Source organism: Saccoglossus kowalevskii, chromosome 5 (genome assembly GCF_978046115.1).
Source record: "Saccoglossus kowalevskii chromosome 5, keSacKowa6.1, whole genome shotgun sequence".
Lineage (NCBI taxonomy): Eukaryota > Metazoa > Hemichordata > Enteropneusta > Harrimaniidae > Saccoglossus > Saccoglossus kowalevskii.
The window spans coordinates 38915423-38937662 of NC_140645.1; the positions used below are offsets into that span (position 1 = coordinate 38915423).

Below are 22240 nucleotides of genomic sequence, written 5' to 3' on the forward strand. Positions count from 1 at the left end.
TCCATTGTAACATTTGACGACAACGGCCGTTCCCGAAATAAGGGAGGAGATTTCTTTTCCGCTCGAATGTCTAATGATTATCTACAAAAGAGCACAGCAGGTCGAGTAATAGACCATGGGAACGGCACTTACTCCGTGTATTTCTACGCAGCTTGGGCAGGAAAAGCACGAATTACCATAGCACTTACATTTGTGAGGGAGTTCATCCACTATATCAAAGATTCATTGAAAACAAAAGAGCAGTTACTTGAGTTTACAGGCACTTACTTGGACAAAAACGTTACCGAGGAAACGACTTGTCGTCTGATAAATGAGGGGGTATGGAGTGACATGTGCGAATACACAAATCAGAACTCCATTGGAAAAACTGTACTTGTGTGCAATAAGCCCAAGAACATCGACTGCTCTAAACTCTATTCAATGAGTGTTTTAGCAGTAAGACTGAACTCACTTGCAGCATCGGAAATTATTCGTACTAAAAGCCTATTTGACAGGTAAAAAATTTACATATTATTCACACAATTTAATGTGAAACGGTGTGTTAATGATAATTTCACATGTCTGTTGAATATGAAAATGTAATTCTATATTGTAATTATTTGTATCTCACCAACTCTCTCATCAGTAATAGGTACATCGTTATGTTATTCAGTTATCAATGCCATATACTAATTGACTTATTTTAATTTCCAGAAAAACCGACAGGGTAGTACTCCAAGGCATGCCAATGGCAGTGACTATACAAGGTATTAAAGTTAACTTTAGAGATTATTCCCAACTAACCGTAGTGCAACTTAACGTGTTTTGAAGAGTGATAAAGCGCGTTTCCCGCGAATATTCTCGTTATCAAAGACTGAACCACTTTACTGCAAATGATAACATTGTTTATATCGGAGATGTTGACAACATTTAAGCTGCGCCCCAGATAACATTATATTAAATTTTGTTTTGTTAAAGTTATATGATACTTCTAATGGTATGCTGATTCACTCACACACAATAACGATATCGTGTAGAAAGCGATAACGGCATCGTTTCGATGAGCAGTCCCATTTGCATGTCGTATTCCATCTTTTGTTTGTCTCTCTCTGGACTATTTTAGATCACTAATCACTCTGTATTTAACTTGTTGTATGCCCAATTAACACTCTCAGAGACATGTTGTCAAATGTTATATACACATTGAAATGAAATTAGAATTGAATCAGTCGTCGAGACATAGTTCTAATGGATCCGATGTACATCACGTAGTGGTTTACATATACATATGAACATATATTCGAATTGATATTGATAATTAGCATTAAGTGTGTTGTCAAAATTGAAGATGCTCCTCTCATTTTGATAATGCTATTATTTTCTGTGTTTATGTTTTTGTGAACAAGACTGGTCCATTCCTGACATTCAGCCAGAAGACACTGTACTGGAATCGGTACATTGGGCATCAGTGAAATTGTCAGTTGTTGTTGAACGATAAGCTGGAACTGTTTCCTTCTCCCACTTTGTAGCGTAATTTGTTCTTTGCTGTCGTCAGCGCTTGAATGTGATAAGCACTAATGATCAATGATCACAATTGCGAGTGATTAGTTTTTAGTGTGAGAGTGAAGCAAGGCAAATAAATAATATGATGATAAAACGAAGTGATATGTTATTCAAGTAAATTCACTGAAAATCACAATCACTGTTTAAAATCATTGCAAACTGTATTGACCTGACAAATTTGAATCTATCTCCACACAAAGTACCATGTTGTCTAATTCACTGAATATTACGCTGGTAAATCAAACGAGCTGATTGGAATAAGATAGCTAAAACGCTAACCTAATTATATAGTGTACACAGTTGTGTCATATTTTTCGTAGGACGAGTACAAATTCTAGTTTTGTTTTGGAATGTTTCAGCCAATAAAATGTCAAAGTGTTCAGAGGTCAATGGTGTTTGCGATCGGTCCTGCGAATTTGTCGGTGACCATTGTATATTTGAAATATAACATGGATTATTATTTGAATGAATGTTTGGGCCCACTACCAACTAGCACATTAACTGATATCCGTTTTGCTCAACATTTTTTGTAATTCAGAGATACCCAAAACAACCGTCCATGAACCATCTATTCATGAACTTGTCGCAATGTGAAAGTATATCGTTAGCCATAATGAGAAGAAAATTGATTACACATTTTTGTTATGATTGTATTTTGAATGATATTATATGATAGGTATGTTTCGTAGAATTGGGTCATGGCACATAATAACGTAATAAAATGCCAAATACGTTTTCAAATTATTTACATTTTTGGTCTGCTGTACTTTTCCCAAATAATTGAATGCATTGGTTTAAAAGATAAGCTCAAAACATGTTGTGAATACCAAATCAATGTTGCTAATGATATAGTTTCTCATAATTTTAACAGATTCAACAATAGATTCTCCTAAGTTACCAAACTGCGGACCAGATTTGCCAATACCGCTATCAGATGGCTACTGGGACAACAATCGGACATATATTTCTAAGGTATGTCGAAGTCAACAGTGGACACAGGAACAATTTGACAAATGTGCAGCTAACAAGATATTCGTGGGTAGTGGTGATTCTGCATTACGGGAATTCATTGACATTTTCAAAGAATTCAATAGTCATTTTGACTTCCACTTCATGACGCCAAGAATTGCAGGACCTCATATCTCTATATGGGAACCAATGTTTGAAAGTGACATCATAGACAATATATCTCAAAGTGATTGTCGGTTACACAACTATGTAGTGCTTCTAAACTTCTGTTTTCATTACGGTGCGTGGTCGACCAGATCATTTGTAGAACGTCTCGTTCAGGTAAAGCTTTCTGTTGAAAGACTTATGAAACGATGTCGAGATCCTAAAATTGTAATTAAAATGAGCCATTCACGGGACAATGTATACATAGAACAGCAAATCCATAGTAACAATTGGTCTTTCTATGACATGAACAGAATCATTCGTCGTGTGTTCGGGGGAATAGGGGTGCATTTTCTGGATATTTGGGATATGGTGATTTCTTCTTTCCATGACATAACAGTTCACATGGACAGAGATGTGGTGATGCAGGAATTTTACCTCATGCTTTCGTATATTTGTCCAGAATTAGTGGAATCATAGATATATTTCGAATAAAACTACTCTGAAAAAATAATACTAATGTATTTAGAACTGATTGAATTGTCTATTTAATAAGCCTGTATCGTACACATTCCCAGAAAATGTTATTGTTTTTTTGATTTTTTTAATCATGCAATGTTTGTTTCACAGTATGCAAGCTTTGCATTATACGTAATTTAATACTTCAAAAATACATAGCTCACCCAACGCACCACCGCTGTGAATCACTGGGTATTCTGATTCTTGGGCATTGTTTCGCACATGCGCAGTTAAAATTTACCAGATAGATGTTGACACTTTCTTTTCAGCTCTGCCTAATATAGAACACACGGGGAGCTGATCTTCGTATGCAATGGAGTATTCTAAAACATTCGCTCATGATAATATGTAGTATGTTTGTCTGTGTGTGTGTACGTCAGTCTGTTCCACTGATATCTTATGAATCACTCATCTTATTTTAATGATGCCTGGTACGTACATAGTGGTACGTACATACATTCGAACAATGCAGAGACCTAAGTTTCTAGTTGGAATCGGTTTATATAGATATTCTGCTATTGCAAATAAATAATATTTCCCGTATTCCACTTATATCTCGAGCAAATTTCATTAGATCATATAAATAGGTCAGGTTCATACAACATGGAATACATGCATATCCAACGATATTCCTGCCGTATTATCATCACAATACTACATTATCACACATTTCGTGCATAAATGAAATAAACATGAACTGTGCCATTCATTCGTAGAGTATATAATTTCTAGATTTCAATTTGCTCTGTTTCAGTGCAAACGTTGAGCATGATAATACGATATTGGCTTCAACAAACGTTCATATTCAATCCGGTACCACAAAACTCCTTGAAAACTAAGTTTACTGAGTGTTCGCTAAATGACCGTCAATATACTATAACGTCATGTATTTATATCAATAATATCTTCCAATTTAACTCTTATAGTACAAATATCATATGACTTCGAAATGAGATAGGTCCTCTCTTTAATCCAAATACCATGGTATTGAACTGGAAGTGACTATTATAGCATGAGTAATCTGTTTTAGAAGTGAGGCAGAATCACTCACTGTAACGTCATTGAAATCAACCATCATATCTTTCAACTAAGACCAATATACTGGACCATGCCTTTGACTGATTATACCATTTTCTACACAATGTGCTGGCTGACTAACAGGAATGGCAAATCCAGTAGGTATTAAACGAAACCTATTTCATTGTCAACTGAGGAAAATCTGCATATGCATAAAATTATAGAGACGACGTTTTTTATTAGATGAAATGTCAGATTCATTGGGCAATAAACGTAACATCTTGTCAACTCGAGCAGCTCGAGTTACCCATAGGACAAGTGCTTATGTTTACTTATGCTCTCTCACCAGTGGTAATTTTGTAAGTTATATAGAAAAGGTAGCAATAGTGGTACAGCTGCTATTTCACATGTTGTGCCAGTAGGATTTATCATATTAATCAAACTCACTGACAGATTACAAAACGCTACCACATCCAGTGCCCGTTCGTTCATATACGTAAAATCAGCAGTGTCAACAATATTGTCGGAGATTCATAATATATAATATTATTTGTATTCGTTTTTATATTGCTATTATTATTCTTATTACATGTCATTTCTCTATAGTTAATTCGTTTACCTTTCGGATGAAGGATTCCTCTGAGTATTTCTCGACCAATTAGAATCATTTAATTTCAGCGAATCATTTTACTCCGTATTGTATATTTTTTTTCTCCCGCGTACTTACATTTGTGTTTCCCGCTTACGTGTTTTCTTTCACGTTCGATACGAATCTATATAAAGGGCTAGTTTCGGAGTTTCGGGGCTCCTTATTCATGTGTTACATGTTTCCATGCCAGTTTTTCAAGGAATAAACCATACCGTGTTTTTGTATCCATATTTGACTTGTTTATTCTGCCATCAAGTACAACCGAAGCGTACTACTGTATCCCCCACATAATTTGGTAACCTAGACCAGGATATCTGAGCTCAACACGATGTCAGAAGAACAGCCACCACAGAACGCCGCTGCTGATGCCCAAGCAGTGGAGACGACAAACGTATTGACAAAGCTGAAATTGAAACGAAGGAGTCAACGAGGGCAGCTCACACGACTTTTCAACAAAGCCAAAACCCAGAAGAAGAAAATCGCCGACGCGGAAGGCCGGGAAAACAAGCATACCGATACAGTATTGTCATCATTGTAAACTTCTTCGATGAAGTCGCGGTTGAGTTGATCCTCGATGATACAGTTGTATGTGTCAATTAACTCAGGAGACAAGCGTCTGAACATAGCGCGCGTCCGGCTAAGTGTGACGTCATAATTAGTAGGCAACGGCGGGTGGTTATCGCACCATGATAATCTCGCAATGTATTTGTTGTTTTCATTTTGCAAATGAGTGTCACGAAAAGTTTTAAAATCCATACGTACTTCTATTGCGTCGAGTGGACGTTCATCCCGAAACGAGCTCCATGCTCGGAGGATTCTGGGAAAGGTTAATCGGCATTACCAAGAACGCCATTAAAAAGGTATTGGGCCGTGTGCTAATCACCTTTGATGAACTTTCTACCATACTTACCGAAATCGAGGCTACTGTTAATGATCAACCATTAACATACGTGTCTTCCAGCATCGAAGATAACGTCAGATTGACCCCGTCTCATCTGCTCAACGGCCGGTCATTGACACAGTTACCGTACATAAACATTACCGACGATGAACTCTATGACCCCGATTATGACAGTCATACGAAAGTCAACAAACGCTATGAACATTTAGTTCGTCTACACATACAATTCTGGCGTCGATGGCAGACAGAATATCTCACCGCACTACGCGAACGTCACCCTACTACCGGTACAAAGAACAATACTATTAAAGTAGGTAATGTTGTCATAGTACACGACGACATTAATCGCCGAGTAAAGTGGCAACTTGCTATAGTAAACAGCCTAGTTTACGGCAAAGATGGATCTCTCCGATCAGCTGAGGTGAAAACTTCCAATGGTCATTCATAAATTGTTCCCGCTGGAAATCGTATCAAAGGAATTTCACCTAGTGATGACACAACGCAACCCACTGCCACAGATGGTATCACCAACATGCATGATGAAAACAACATCTCTACCAGTGGAAGTACAGATGATATACCATTGCCACGGCGCAGATCGTACCGTGACGCCGCAGCTGCCGCCAACATCAGACTCAATAATTTAATCTGAACTTTAGTGAAAATCACACTACATCAGAAATCTACAAGTTCAATCTGTGTTCTCCTGAACTTGAAAAAATGAACTAGTAATTATTAGTGAACTCTTTTATCCATCGTTATTCGTTTATTCTCACATATATATATTATTCCCGAAGATGTACTTTTTCTCAAAGTCGGGAAAATGTCGGAGATTCATAATATATATTTGTATTCGCTTTTATATTGCTATTATTATTCTTATTACATGTCATTCCGCTATAGTTAATTAGTTTACCTTTCGCATGAAGAATTCCTCTGAGTACTTCTCGACCAACTAGAATCATTTAATTTCAGCCAATCATTTTACTCCGTATTGTATCTTTTTTCTCCCGCGTACTTACATTTGTATTTCCCGCTTACGTGTTTTCTCTCACGTTCGAAATGAACCTATATAAGAGGCGAGTTTCGGGCCTCCTTATTCACGTGTTACATGTTACCATGCCAGTTTCTCAAGCAATAAACCATACCGTGTTGTTGCATCTACATTTGACTTGTTTATTCTGCCGTCAAGTACAACCGAAGCGTACTACTGTATCTCCCACAAATATCAAATGTTTCAGATCTTATTTGCTTCACATGAGTTCTTTCAACTATGTACGTCAACATAATTTTAATTGGCAGATTATTTATTATGTATTTAATTAATATAGTATAAACTGATAACAGCTCACAATCAGAAAAAGACTATATAGCCAATAGTTAGGTGCATTTGACAGTACACGAACAGTGAATATGAACGCATCTGGACTCCATTGGGTGTTCGGATGTTGAATGAACAAGTGTCATGAACCAATTGTAAGTCTGAGGTCAAACAGCTGGTACTGTTGCGAAGAAAGAGATATCATGCCACTAATTAGTCTAAAGGTTAGGTGCATTTGACAGTACACAAACAGTGAATATGAACGCATCTGGACTCCATTGGGTGTTCGGATGTTGAATGAACAAGCGTCATGAACCAATTGTAAGTCTGAGGTCAAATAGCTGGTACTGTTGCGAAGAAAGAGGTATCATGCCACTAATTAGTCTATCAGTGTTCATAGCTTATGGTTGTTGTTTCGCTGGTTCCCGGTGGCCCTTATGGCAAGTAGGACGCAGGTAGCTAGTAATCGCCATATTGTTCCACTGGACCGGGATTCCGGCTCAAAGTCACGTGACTAAGTGACGTAATTTGAAAACATTCTAATATTCGTTTTCTATAAACAAGTCTTCTTTACGCCATGCCAATACATTCTGCCTGCTCAGATTTTCATATTTGAGATGTTTCTGGCATTTCCCGATATATCTATGCAAATTTATAACAAAATAAACAGTTATATATTCGCCCAATTTTCGAGAGTAAAAGGAAACCCTGCTCTAGGGTCACGAGCGTAGGCGCTGACGTCAGATAACTAAGAGAAATAGAACAAGCAACGAGAAAGTGACAGAACAATCAGAATGCCGGAACCGTTACTATTTACCGGCTTCTTGTGGCTTGGTACGCCATGACATTTGAGGCGGGAACCAACCAATGGTTGTTGTTAGCCAATAGGTATTCTTTCATCGTGTTTTATCTGAAACGAAATGTACGAAGGCGTACTTCAATGGGCCAGCTGTTAGGCTTCGGCGTGTAGCTTTGTTATTGACAAATACCAGTGACCTGTGGATCTGGACAAATTTTGATTAGACGTACACTTCGAAACTGGCTGTGTTTCTGAGAATATTGATGGCAGATTGACTGACAAATATGTGTGTTTTGTTTGTATCCATTTTGTAGGAGTTTGAGCTGGGTAATATGTATTTTACTGGCCAAAATTCTATTACGTATATATGTTGTTTCAACATATTAAAAGATTATTTTTTATCTTTGTAACCCTTTTTCTGGAGGAAGTCACCCAAACGCTAAAATTGTCGTCTATGGAGTTTTTTTTTTTTTTTTTTTTTTGTACTAAATATGCAACAATAGCATTTTATTTAATTGTTTGTTTTGAAGTCATTCTATACACTAGAGTAGAAAATATCCAGTGTGATATATACCACTGAACATTATGTACGTGTTTATCATTAAATATATTTAATTTCAATTTAATATTAGTACTTCTCTGATATGGCAATGCAATATATTTAACATAATCTAGCACAGTATTGTGGATTAGTATGCCAACTCACCAATGCGGTTATTGTGACTGATCGACCCACTGTCAATTAATGGACAGTCACTCAAGTCAGTTGTCAAGACCAAAGTCCCGCTCAATCGCTGTGCTCTAATTTGTCAACGGCTGGCTTGCGCCGGCAGGATTTTACCGAACGAAGAATAGCAGTATGTTTAACATCAGATTGTTGTCATATCCACATCTGCGCAACATGTTTTACTCTTCATCGATGACCACAGTGGGTCATTGATATTAACCGTTTGCAACAACAATTGTAATACCCCGGTATTTTATTCAATACTCACAGCAGAGAAGTATACATTGAATGAGTTGAGCATCAACAACTCTAGCAAAATATCAACACAGATTCATTTTCACGGAAATAGGAAATATATGTAGTAAATTGAATTCAGTGTAATATGACCTGTAACTGTAAGAGGTATCTTGCATACACAAAAGCAAGTGGCAAAGTTGCATCGAACTGAAGCACCAGCGTATAGTGCATATTTTATTACATGACTCTTATCAAGCTGTTGATCGAAAAGAAAAAGTATGACTATTTTAAGTAGCGTTAGTGTTACGCCCCCTTAATCAAACATATATAAATCGGTTTATTTTTTTTTATTTATTTTTTTTACAATGCAGAGATTTTAATTAATCGTATATTAAAGTGTGATGTATTAAATACAATGCACAGATTTTAATTAATCGTATATTAAAATGTGATTAATAAATACAATGCACAGATTTTAATTAATCGTATATTAAAGTGTGATGTAATACATACAATGCACAGATTTTAATTAATCGTATATTAAAGTGTGATGTAATAAATACAATGCACAGATTTTAATTAATCGTATATTAAAATGTGATGTACAGAATACTGATTAACTTTTTTTAAATACAAATACAAATAAAAAAGAACAAATAAAGTTGATCAAAATACAAATACAAAAACACAAAAAACAAGGTCAAAGTCGCTCATGTTATATATATATATATTTTTACAGTATTTTTATTTTTCTAGGTATTTCATTATATTTTCCCATTTGTTAACAAATATTTCGTATTTGTTATATTGTTCTGCAATTGCTTTTTCTAGGTTAAAGGTTTGTTTTACTCTTTCAATGAATAAGTTTAAGTTTGGTTTAGAATTATTGAACCTCGCAATATATAATTCGTATTTCCCAAGTAAAATTAAGTGCTTCCACAGGGCTTGAAAGTTACTTTTACCACCAGAACTGACAGTGTAGGAGTGTCAAGGGCTCTCGAAAAGTGTGCCAAATTATACAGTTTTATGCAACAGAGACGCACAAGAGGTAATCAAGGCCATTAATGAACTGGGTACCTGTAAACCTTAAACAAATTCCAATAGCACAATGATGAGACGAACCAGAAGTGGTGGAAAAAATCGTGGCGGTAAATCTACACCGACAAAAAGATCCATTGCTAATTTTATGCAAATTAATGCATTGACAGAAAACCAAGAATGCGACACACCTGATGAAGACACGCAATCTGGCAATGTTGACCAATCTGATCATGCGCAGGAAGCTGACACGTATTCAATCAATGAACACGACGAGGACGACGTCTTAGAAATGCACGTTTCCAACGCTTCGTAAAAAACGCTTTAATGCGTTTAGAGAAAAGCATAGACAAGATTTGTAAGGAACATTCAGTTATCCTTGAAAAATTGCAAGTTACGGAACTCAGACAGACGACGCTAGAAGAAACTGTAACCAAACAGGGTGAAACAATCCGACAGCTAGAGAACGCAAACCGTGACATGCATGAACAAGTGAGTCAACTGCATCATAACTGTTTACAACTACGTGATACAAACAGAAGACTAGATGAAGAAAACCTCAAAATGCAGAGATATTCGAGAAGTTTTAACTTACGGTTCGGAGGTGTCCAAGAAATAGAAGACGAAGACTGCCTACGCGTGGCAAAGCAGACTTTACAGAACAAGTTCGGAATGGAAAACGCAGAGATAGAGAACGCACACCGTACTGGTCTTAAAAATAGTGGGAAACCGCGGCATATTCTAGCCAAATTTCTATATCGTCCGCAACGCCATAACATTATTGTGAACTCAAAGAAGGCATTACAAGGTACGGGAATTTTCGTGACTGAAGATCTCTGCCCAGCAGATTATAGAAGTAAACGCGCCGTACGTGAAATAATGAATAAAGCCTATAGCGAAGGACGAAAACCAAGATTTCGGGATGGAAAACTATATATAAATGGGAAACAATACACCAACCAACCATGTGCCAACTGAATCTAGAAGATAGCGGTGAATCAAAGATGGAAATTGGTCTGAGTGGTCATATTTCTACGTGTGTATCCTTAACTGTATGAATTAATATACATCATGAGTATTAACGAGTTATTTGTTTATATATGTGTATATATGTTTCAATTTATATATATATATGTATAGTCTCTTTAATCTTTATTCTATAATATTTAACTATTAAGCATGTATCTGAACGCCTAATTTGCATAGTGTTTGTCTAAATGACAATGTTTCATGGTAATGGGAATTTAAGGCAATTATGAAAAAATGGCACCAAAACAACCCAGTATTGAAATAAAACTAACTGGTTAAAGTAAGATTCCCAGATGCATGCTTTTCGGGGGCCCTTAAGCCCATTCAGCACTGTATTTTGTCTGCAATCGTTTACGGTTTCTTTGCTAAATCTTTTTTGCTTTTTTGTTTCTTTTTGCTAATGATCTTTTTGTTTTTTCTGTGCGTGTATTATGTCAAAGGTCAAAATAGTGTCTTTAAATGTTAGAGGTATTAGGGAAAATTATAAACGGAAAGAAATATTTCAATTTTTACGTAAACAAAAAGCACATATTGTTTTACTACAGGAAACTTATTCAAGTCAAGGTGTCGAAATAGTTTGGAAATCTGATTGGGAAGGCGAGTTGTTTTTATGTCATGGTTCAAACCACAGGCCTGGCACCGCCGTTCTTATAAACAAATCTAGTGATCTGAATATTGGCAGAAATGTCAAAGATTTACAAGGTAGATACATCCTTTTAGAGTTGTCCAAGGGGGATTACACGTTCGTTATTGCAAATATTTATGCTCCAAATGCAACTACAGACCAGAAACAGTTTTTTACTAAGCTTAGTCACGAAATTAAAGTTAACTTTCCTCACTCTAACTGCATTATTGCAGGAGATTTTAATGTCCCCTTCGACCCGATTATAGATAAATACGGTAGCGGAATCGATAATAAAGGGCCTGCTAGAAGAACAATTTACAGCTTGATGAATGATTTGAAATTACTTGATTTGTATAGAAAATTTAACCCATCAAATTATCGGTTTACTTGGAGGCGTGGAAATTCTGGTTCACGATTGGATTACTTTTTGGTTCCCGAACGGTTACAAAACTCGGTCAAAAGTTGTAATATTATGCCAAGCATTCGTACTGACCATAGCATGATCCTTATGACCTTTGAAATTCCTGATTGTCGAAGAGGTCCCGGATTTTGGAAGTTTAATAATAGCCTTTTAAACGATGAAATTTATGTCGCGCAAATTGATGCTCTGATCATTGAAGTACAGAGAGAGAGTAACTGTTTGTGTTACAATGCTCAACAAACATTCGAATATTTAAAATTCAAAATCAGGGAGAAAACCATTATTTATAGTAAAAACAAGCAAAGGAATTTGCGTAACAAAGAGAACAACTTAAATAGAAAATTACAACAATTGGAAGAGAGTATTGATGAAACCCTTGATCAAGACATTTTGCTTCAATAAGAGCAAGTGAAAAATGAACTGGAAAGGTTGATTGCGCAACAAATACAGGGGTCTATTATTCGGTCACGGGTAAATTGGTATAAATGTGGAGAAAAGAGCAATAAATATTTCCTAAACCTGGAAAAAAATAATTATAAAAAGAAGTCCATTGACAAACTTAAGGATGGGGACACTTATATTACAGACTCCAAAGAAGTATTGAACACCTTGCAAGATTTTTACGAGAATTTATATTCAAAACGAAAGTTGGAAATTAATGAGAATAGTTATAGCTTCCTTGAAACTGCTCATATTCCAAGCCTCAATCATGAGCAATCAAATATCTGCGAAGGAGAAATTACTAAAGACGAGTTATTTGAAGCTCTTAAGAGTAGTCCTAAGAATAAAACCCCTGGCTGTGATGGAATTTAGCCCGAATTCTATTTGCGATTTTGGAAAAATATCAGTGATGGTCTTCTGGCGTGCATAAATTATGCATACAACAATGTCTCTCTCTCCGCAACACAAAGACAAGCTGTGATTACGTTATTGCCAAAGCCCGAAAAAGACCCACATCATATACATAACTGGAGACCAATCTCACTACTAAATACAGATTATAAGCTTGCAAGTCGCTGTATAGCAGCAAGACTAAAGAAAGTATTACCTATTATTATCCATGAAGATCAGTCCGCCTTTATAAAAGGCAGACGTATTACAGATAATATTCGTCTAATTTGTGACATTATTGAATGGTGCGAAGAAACTGGTAATCAAGGTGCACTATTATTTCTAGACTATACTAAAGCATTCGATTCATTAGAATGGTCATTTATGTATAAATCCTTAGACGCATTTAATTTCGGGCCTTCATTAATAAAATGGGTACAAACATTCTATACAAACATTCAAAGTTGCGTTTTGAACAAAGGTGCCAGCACTGGGTGGTTTGAGGTTCACAGAGGGGTCAGACAAGGATGTCCTTTGTCCACTGCTCTATTTGTTGTTTCGATAGAACTACTTTTAATTCATATTAGAAATAATGAACGTATTAGGGGTATTACATTACCCTCTGGATACCAGCGAAAAATATCTGCTTATGCAGACGATACGACATTCATACTTAAAGACAGCTCATCCATTCAGATTTCCCTAAACATCTTATCTGATTTTAGTAATCAGTCCGGTTTGACTTTAAACTTAGAGAAGACAGAACTAATTCTAGTAGGCGACCAGAATGGGGGATGGGTGCTTCCACAGGGCTTATCGCCATCTTTGGGTCCCGTTAGGGTACTTGGGGTGTATGTAGGTCACGATAAATACGAAAATGAAAAACTTAATTTTTGGACAAAAATTAAAAAAATGAAAGATAAACTTCAGATTTGGAAATCGAGAGATTTAACCCTTCAAGGCAAAGCATTATTGGGCAAATGCTTCGGAGCCTCACAGTTAATTTACATTATGAATAGTATACCCGTACCAGTTAATGGTATTAAAGAAGCAGGTGCATATCTATTTAATTTTCTGTGGAAAAGAAAAAAACATCATATTAAGAACAATACCATGATTGACCACTTTTCTCAAGGTGGCGTTAACTGTTTAGATCTTGAACTAATGAATAAAGCATTAAAATTAACGTGGATAAACAGAATATTAGAATCACAGTCATCCTGGTCCAATTTTCCAAACCATTATTTTAATAAATTGGGAGGGCTGGCCTTGCTTATGAATTGTAATTATTCGATTGACTCGCTCTCAGTCAAGATACCTATTTTTTATCGTGAAATTCTTAGTCCCTGGGCAGAGTTCCAAAAATCACAAAATATTGCCGAACCTAAGCCAGGGATGCATATAATATGGAACAATAAGTACGTACTTATTGATGGAAAATCGATATTTTACCGCAATTGGTTTGACCACGGTGTGAAGTACGTAAGTGATTTGACTGATGAGAATGGGGAGGTTTTGTCACTCAATCAGTTCCAGGCTAAATTTAATATAAAGTCAGATTTTATTAAATATTATGGTTTAACGTCCGCAATCCCCACAGAATGGAAATCAGCATTAAAACAGCGTACGTCGCCAAAGGAGACGAGACCTATTTGCGAAAACTATAGGCGATATAGCAAAATTCAAATGTAATGACTACTACAATGTTTTAAGAAATTCAAAATTTGAGAAGGCCACTGCATTAAGCACCTTTGCTAGTAAACAATATACAGATGATGTAGACTGGCAGGAAGCCTGGAAACAAATTAAACAGATAACAATCAACGAAAAAATGCGCGGATTTCAGTATAAAATATTGCATCGAATTCTTGCGACAAATGTTTTTCTATACAAAAATAAGAAAATTGACGATGACAAATGCAAAAACTGTGACCTAAAAGAAGATTTAGAACACTTGCTGTGGGAATGTGAAGAAAGCCAGAAATTCTGGAAAAAATTTAAAATATTTGGGATAAATATATGTGCCGAAAATATCAATATTTGTAAAAAAGAGGTCGTCTATGGAGTTATTAGTAGTGGTATGAGTCCTAGAGTTCGATGTTTCAATTCGTGAACTATATTCGCCGGCTACGTGCAATTGACTAGGGTGCCCAACTTCACGCAGCATTTACGATTTGACGTCGGGAAATGTCATAATAAGTTCCTGGCCAATTCATACATGTGACATTTTAGAATATATATATGACGAGTATAAAATATATAGCATAACAAAAGATTACCTTCCTAATCTTTTACTGACTGCGTCAACGCCATTTGAAATGCAGGTCGCGCACAGCTTGGATCATTAAAACAACGAATTTGCCAAATTTTTGTTTGTACAATTTGGACTGTAATTGGCCCATAGAATGTACAGTTGTGGAATAAACCAATGTTGTGACTCATCATACTACTTGTAACTGTGGGTATTTGACATTCAGCGGTACTTTGTTCGACGCAAGTTTGAGACATGGTTTGAGACACGGCGGTGTATCATGTACGGTGATCGGCACGGCGACCTGAGTCCCAACATCTGACCTGGATACATCTTTGGTATACCCAAAGTGTTGTGACAGTATGCCTGACAAATTTTGTCGTTTTTCTGACACAAGTTTGTTGGTGTAAGATCGAATTCTCGCATCGTTTTTGTGACACGTACATGCTATGCCTTGTCTCAACTCAGGCCGAATGAAAGACTTTGCATGCCGCGCTCTAATACAGTGATTGGTGTACACTCGGCACAAATCTGCAGCTTTCGAAATTACCTTCATTATCTCCTGTAATTTATTTACCTATAGTGGAGAATTACAATACCATATATCGTCTTCGAAATCTGCGTTGTCCCGTGTTCTTTGAAACAGATGGCAATAACCTGGGTGCAATTTTGTCAGCTAGAATTCGAACGCTGCTACGGGACACCGGTTGTAATTAGGAGAATACATCTTTGCCTGTGACTCGTAGTTTTTTTTTAGCATTTTTTGTCCTTCAATCTCTCAATCTCATCTAGTTGGTCGCCAGTTAAACTTAAAGATCATGTTTTCTTTGTTGGAGGTTTGCAGTCCATTACAAAGTCACGACACGGAGAACACAGCGTTCTGGCGTTTTTTAGGCACCGTGAGGAACGGTCGTTTAGGTTTGTGTGGCTCACAACTTGGATCCGGCTATTAACAAAAATCAATATTATGTTTATATAAATTTTCAGATGTTTTTAATTCGGTTATTTTTTAATATTTTTTTCAAATTCAACCACTATATTTCCCTAAAAATTAAATACTAACGGTTTTATGTATTTCCGTACTAAACCTGTAGTTAATTCATGTTCCAGGGCCACTTGGTTTAGCCGTGCATTATCAGCCAATATACCATTAATTGCATATGCAAATGTTGTGTTTGGACCAATCAAATCGATGGATTAACACATCAATATACTAATATTATGTGTGATATTACACTTGGCCGATATTCCATGTGACTTTTGTGAGTGACGTTGTGGGGAACCAAGCCCCGGTGGTGGTGTGTTTTTTTCCATTATTTTGATTAATGCCTGATGTCTTTGTGGGTAATAAGTAATTATATAATTTATTTCAGTGTGTCCCTTGCATCTGTGTTAATGTAATTAACACTCGAGTGTAAATTTTAAGTCTCTCCTGGAAATATCGACGTTCTGTTGTGTGCTTGGTCGCGCAATAATCATAACCTACACAATATGTTGAAAGTACGTTTTGACAACTTTATATTTTGGAACCTCTTGACAGTTGAACTTTATCAAATGCATTTTAATAATCCACAAAGGCACAATAAATTAGCCTGTCGCATACGACTTGTTTACCACTTCCGTGTGACTGAGAATGTTCTAGAACCGTACTGTGTCTGGGTGGAATTTGAATAGGTAATAGAACACTGTAGGAGGCAATAGAAGGTAACGGAACATTCTAGAAATTTGTAGTAAGTTCCAGACTCATTATGTATGCTGATGTAATGGTCTATTTATAGACAGTGTGGGTATATATGGGGAGTTGCTCAGCACTGAGATCAGATCGGAGATCTCGTTGAATTGTATTGGAGTTTAAGTATCTAGTTATTGGAGTAGTGGAGTTTTACCGCGTTATTGTACTTTATGTTTGCAGAGTATAATAATACCAGTACCAGTTGAAACCTCATCTGTTGGCTCCGTGTTCGTATTTTATCATCGCCGCCAGGGAAGTCTTTCTGTTACTGTTGCCATTTTGGTATTTGAACCATCACACCTGTACTATACCAATTACGGTAATATTACGTTGCGTGTGACATCTGGGGGGCTCGTCCGGGAACAGTGAAGACATAGAAGACAACATGGCCAGCGGGATAAAAGATATGTCGTAACAAGAGTTGATGGAGTGGGCGGATGAACTGGGAATGACTGGAGAAGACAAAAGGAAATTTATTTTGGAGCAACTGAGTTCTCAGTGGGCTGACAGACAAGCGGCGAGGGAAGAGAGAAAGGCAAAAATGGAAGCAGAACAGCGAGAAAAGGAAAGGGAAGCAGAGGTGAGGAAAATGGAGATTGAGGAAAGAAGGGAAAAGTTACGATTGGAAGCGGACGAAAGGAAAAGAGAATTTGAGTTGAGGAAATTAGAGCTGCAAGAAGCTATGCCGGGGTTCCAACAGGCTGATTTTGGCGGTCAACGAAATGTGGTCAGTGATGCACAGTCACCAAAGTTGCCTGCATTTGTTGATGGTAAGGACGAACTTGATAGTTATTTATTGCGGTTTGAGAGGTTTGCAACGAATGCGAGTTGGCATAGAAATGGATGGGCCACAAAATTGAGTGCGCTGTTGACTGGTAGAGCACTGGAAGTATATTCCAGGATGTCCGACACTGATGCAGTTGACTATGATCGTGTGAAGGTGGCGCTGTTGACAAGATACGATTTCACAGAGGATGGGTACAGGAAGCGACTCCGTGAAATTAAACCTGAAAGTTCCGAGAGTCCTGACCAGTTAATTGTACGGCTTAAGGATTATTTTGCTAAATGGGTTGAGTTTTCAGGCACTGCAGCAACATGTGATGGTGTTACCGACTTGATGGTGAAGGAGCAGTTTATTGGTGCCTGTACAAAAGATCTTGCAGTTATCTTAAAGAAAGAGCACCCAAAGATTTAAATGAGTTGGCAGTGATAGCAAAGCAGCACTTAGTGGCACATGGACGACAGTTATCTACGAAGAACCAGGTGAGGCGTAATGATAATGAGACTGCCATTAGTAATACTGATGTGGGACAGGGCAGTAGTATCCGGTGTTTTGTATGTCAGGGTGTTGGTCATCGAGCAGCACAATGTCCATCCCGCGTTACTAATGTCGACCCTGGATAAAGCCAAGTTTGCAAATGACCGAGCGGTGAGATCGGCGATGACTCTGCAAGGTTATAAGTATCGTGTTGAGGATATTCCTGGACGGGACAATGTGGTAGCGGACTAACTGAGTGGATTGATGGATTGAAGAACTTTTGAACAGTATAGTAGAATGTTATTCGTTTATGACTGTATTTCATATTTTATTATATTCTACTGTATGTGATTTTCGAATTTTTCTACTCAGAGCTTTATTCAGTTCGATTTGATATATTGTATTGTTGTTTTATTTGAAATTGTTATCGTATTCGTATCATTGACGTCGTTGCTAGTCATGTAATATTATATGTTATAATATTCTTGAGAGGGGAGGCATGTCGCATACGACTTGTTTACCACTTCCGTGTGACTGAGAATGTTCTAGAACTGTACTGTGTCTGGGTGGAATTGTTAGAAGTTGGTTGAATAGATAATAGAACACTGTAGGAGGCAATAGAAGGTAATGGAACATTCTAGAAATTTGTAGTAAGTTCCAGACTCATTATGTATGCTGATGTAATGGTATATTTATAGATAGTGTGGGTATATATAGGGGAGTTGCTCAGCACTGAGATCAGATCGGAGATCTCGTTGAATTGTATTGGAGTTTAAGTATCTAGTTATTGGAGTAGTGGAGTTTTACCGCGTTATTGTACTTGATGTTTGCAGAGTATAATAATACCAGTACCAGTTGAAACCTCGTCTGTTGGCTCCGTGTTCGTATTTTATCATCGCCGCCAGGGAAGTCTTTCTGTTACTGTTGCCATTTTGGTATTTGAACCATCACACCTGTACTATACCAATTACGGTAATATTACGTTGCGTGTGACATAGCCCCATCAGCATATACGTACTTTTCAATAAGTGCACATAAAACACATTATTTTAAAAGCATAATACTGTGGCAGCATTTGTATATAATAATTGAATTACCTTAGCGCAATATTCAATATTTACAAATAAAAAATCTTAAATACTTTGGTCAATGAGTAGAATGTAATTCTGATGTTTCTCAGCACCCATTGGTACTACCATATCGAGGATGGTCAACAAACTAATTTCTGCTTGCAGTTATATTTTGAACTTGAATCTTGTCGTACGTTTCGTCATTTTAGAATTTATAACACAAGACAGAATCATTCCAATTGTATCATAATAGAATGGTTGATCAGAGAATTCTATCCGTTTAAACTGCAAAGCCAGGATTTTTTGAAAATGTTGTTCGTCATTTATGTTATATCAGTAAATGCACAAGTCATGGGTTTATCATGTTAATTTGAATACACACCAGATGCATCTATCATTGATTTGTAACGTGCAGTATCGTAAAAGTAACAGCTTATCTGTCAGTGTGTATTGTAGTAAGATTAACCACATGTGATATTATACATATAAGTCTATAATCTCTGCCAACATGGTAGTTTGCAAATCTCTGTGACAACCATGTTCATATATGTTTTTTTCAATATAAATTTATTTATATATTTTTATATCGTAATTGGTTTGTTAGAAAGTCGATGTTAGCCACATGTAATAATCTGCGTAGGATATGAAAACATGTTATTGATTACTTCCACTGGGCATTCGCATCTAGGATGTATTTTTTTTCGTATTTTGGGTCTCGCCGTCATTTGCGAGTTTCTAGTGTTATAGGTATACTCTGGTAACCTGTCACCCCGGTTATTGTTGTCAATGACAATATCCTGATAATATTACAATTAATTTAATGAGGTAGAGCATTTGTCTGACCCAAATATGACCAGGAACCATTAAGTCCTGAGCAACCATTGGTCTTTGACTAGTCAGAGTTGTTACACAACAAAAAAGTCATCGTGGCGCAGACTTTTGACCTCCATAGATGAACACGTGACAAGAGCCAGCCCTATCATGACATCATTGTCAACTTCAATTTTTACCTAGTCATTCTAATTTGTCCACAGCCACGTCTGTGGAGGAGCGATTATATTTCACCGAAGAGACAGGCAATCTGAAAAGTATTCCAATATATGCGGTATGTTTTGTTATATATGTTATCTGATATCAATCAGCGCCATAGTAATAGTTTGTCAATCACATCACTTAAATCAAATGTCGTTATCGTGTTTAATGGGTTGTATCTGCGTTGTTAACGATATAAATTGAATTTCTTTATTGCAGTACCCTCTTACCGTTCAATATATATATATATATATGTCAGCTCAGTAGTAGAACCCAATATCAGTTTCGACCTTTGACAAGTATCAAAACCAATTTGATGTAAGGCAATAGAAATATTAGCTCGATATTTTGAACCCTTTTGTCACAGAGCGATGTTATTCTGTCATTAAGTCTTTGTCGTGTTTAATTGGTTGTTTGTACGTTGGTAATGTATACACACAATATACACACACAATCTACTGTTTGTACGTTGTACGAATATATGTGAGGTAAAATCTCTGTGCGTAATTGTTTCATCTTTTATACACATACGTATACACTACCGATTCAGTGTAATCAAATGATGTCTAATCAACCACACACTAATCAACCACTATGTCGGTTTCGTGGTATGTTGTATGATGTGTATATTCAGTGTGTAACAATGGGACCAACTTCCACTAATATTCTCCGTGAGATTGCGCTGTATTGTTTTACGTTAGTGTAATGAAAGTAATCGCTTACACCTAACTATAATACCTCACAATTGTAATCGGTTACATATGATGAATTGTTCTCATGAATTGTTGTCATAGACAATTTTGATAATTAATTATTATCTTAAAGTAATAATAACTCGCGACATAAATTGAGAATATCAAACATCAAAACGAGTGGGTTAACGCGGTATTTTCTTGTTGGCAGAGAAATAGCCTCATTAAAACAAAGGTTGAATTCAGTTGGCCGGCCTCGAATCACGCGTCTATTGTTAAATAACGCACTCGTGGCCATTTTTGACATTGTAATCACGTTTGGAAATTTATTAGCATTTAAAATTTATATGAAGAAATCGTTTATACATATTTGAATGAGCAGTTAAATTGTCAAAATATTTATTAATGTGGCACTATTATAAGTATACGACCACAGCAGACCTAGTCAGTGAAGATAATTACACTTAGACGTGATTTAAACATTCAAATTTGAACTTTTACCGAAACTCTTCGTTGGCCATCGTATTCAAAACACTGCGACATTCCTCTCAGCTATGAAAATAAATACAATGCTTGTCCATGCTTAAATTTAGGCTACATAATAGCTATATATATAGACTGGCGCAGAGCCGCGTGTGTATTTACTATGTTTCAAATACTACAAATTTAAGCATCGTCCCACTCTTTCGATGGACAGTTGTATATATTCCATGAACATTAAACGATGCATATAATGTCTTCACCTTTGAATGACCTGATATAACCTACAACATGATTAACCGTCCCACTCGTTAGATGGGCAGATGAATATATGCCATCGAAATATAAATTTAATCACGGTCAAACACGAAATTATTAACTTACTGCTCTGGTAAAATCAATGCACACTAATCTTAGAACACAGAAGCGCTATTTTTCATCACGGTACATGTTATAGAAAGCTACAGGTGTACTAAGCATTAAATAGTTAAGGCCTGGAGGTCACTGTTGTAGCTAAGGAGTCAAACATTTGAAATCATGTGAGGGGGAAGCTGGAAGAGAATGACCATTGTATGTCTTACCGGTGGTTTGCTTGAATATTCATTTTTTCCAGAATGTACATGTTTACATGTTTGCAATTATCATTTCTTTTGATGTCTAAGTTGCATTTTTTTTCAACTTATTTTCCAAACATTCCCAATAATTTTAAAACCGTCGACCCTAACACATATAGAGGTAGTCTCTATATATTCATTCCGTTATCTGATTTAGTATGCTATATATTTAACTATATACTATATATTTTACAACCCTGTTATATTTCAAAAATAACTGTCAATTGTTCTCTGGGGTATATGTATAGATTGGCACCATCGTTGGTTTAGGCACAGCCGTTAGTTACGGGTCGATAAATACTGGTTTGTCGAAGACGTGCAGTTTATTTGATTAATGGAGGC

General features: G+C 36.5%; 2 protein-coding genes across 2 annotated transcripts; both read left to right on the top strand.

Annotated features, from left to right (window-relative positions):
- The first annotated feature begins 721 nt into the window (after positions 1 to 721).
- LOC146746124 (NXPE family member 3-like) lies at positions 722 to 3135 on the top strand. The gene is made up of 2 exons (XM_085498993.1): positions 722 to 746; positions 2414 to 3135. The coding sequence occupies exons 1-2, from the start codon at positions 722 to 724 to the stop codon at positions 3133 to 3135; spliced, it is 747 nt and encodes a 248-aa protein (XP_085355119.1).
- A 2508-nt stretch (positions 3136 to 5643) lies between these two features.
- LOC144358009 (uncharacterized) lies at positions 5644 to 6189 on the top strand. Its single transcript, XM_078012043.2, has one exon. It carries the CDS (start codon positions 5644 to 5646, stop codon positions 6187 to 6189), a length of 546 nt encoding a protein of 181 aa, XP_077868169.2.
- The last annotated feature ends 16051 nt before the right edge of the window (positions 6190 to 22240 follow it).

Excerpts from the sequence above, each read along its gene's own strand:
- LOC146746124 (XM_085498993.1), top strand. The coding sequence starts at position 722 with ATGCCAATGGCAGTGACTATACAAG. Across the intron at positions 747-2,413 it reads AATGGCAGTGACTATACAAG|ATTCAACAATAGATTCTCCT; the intron begins GTATTAAAGTTA and ends TAATTTTAACAG.
- LOC144358009 (XM_078012043.2), top strand. The coding sequence starts at position 5,644 with ATGCTCGGAGGATTCTGGGAAAGGTTAATCGGCATTACCAAGAACGCC.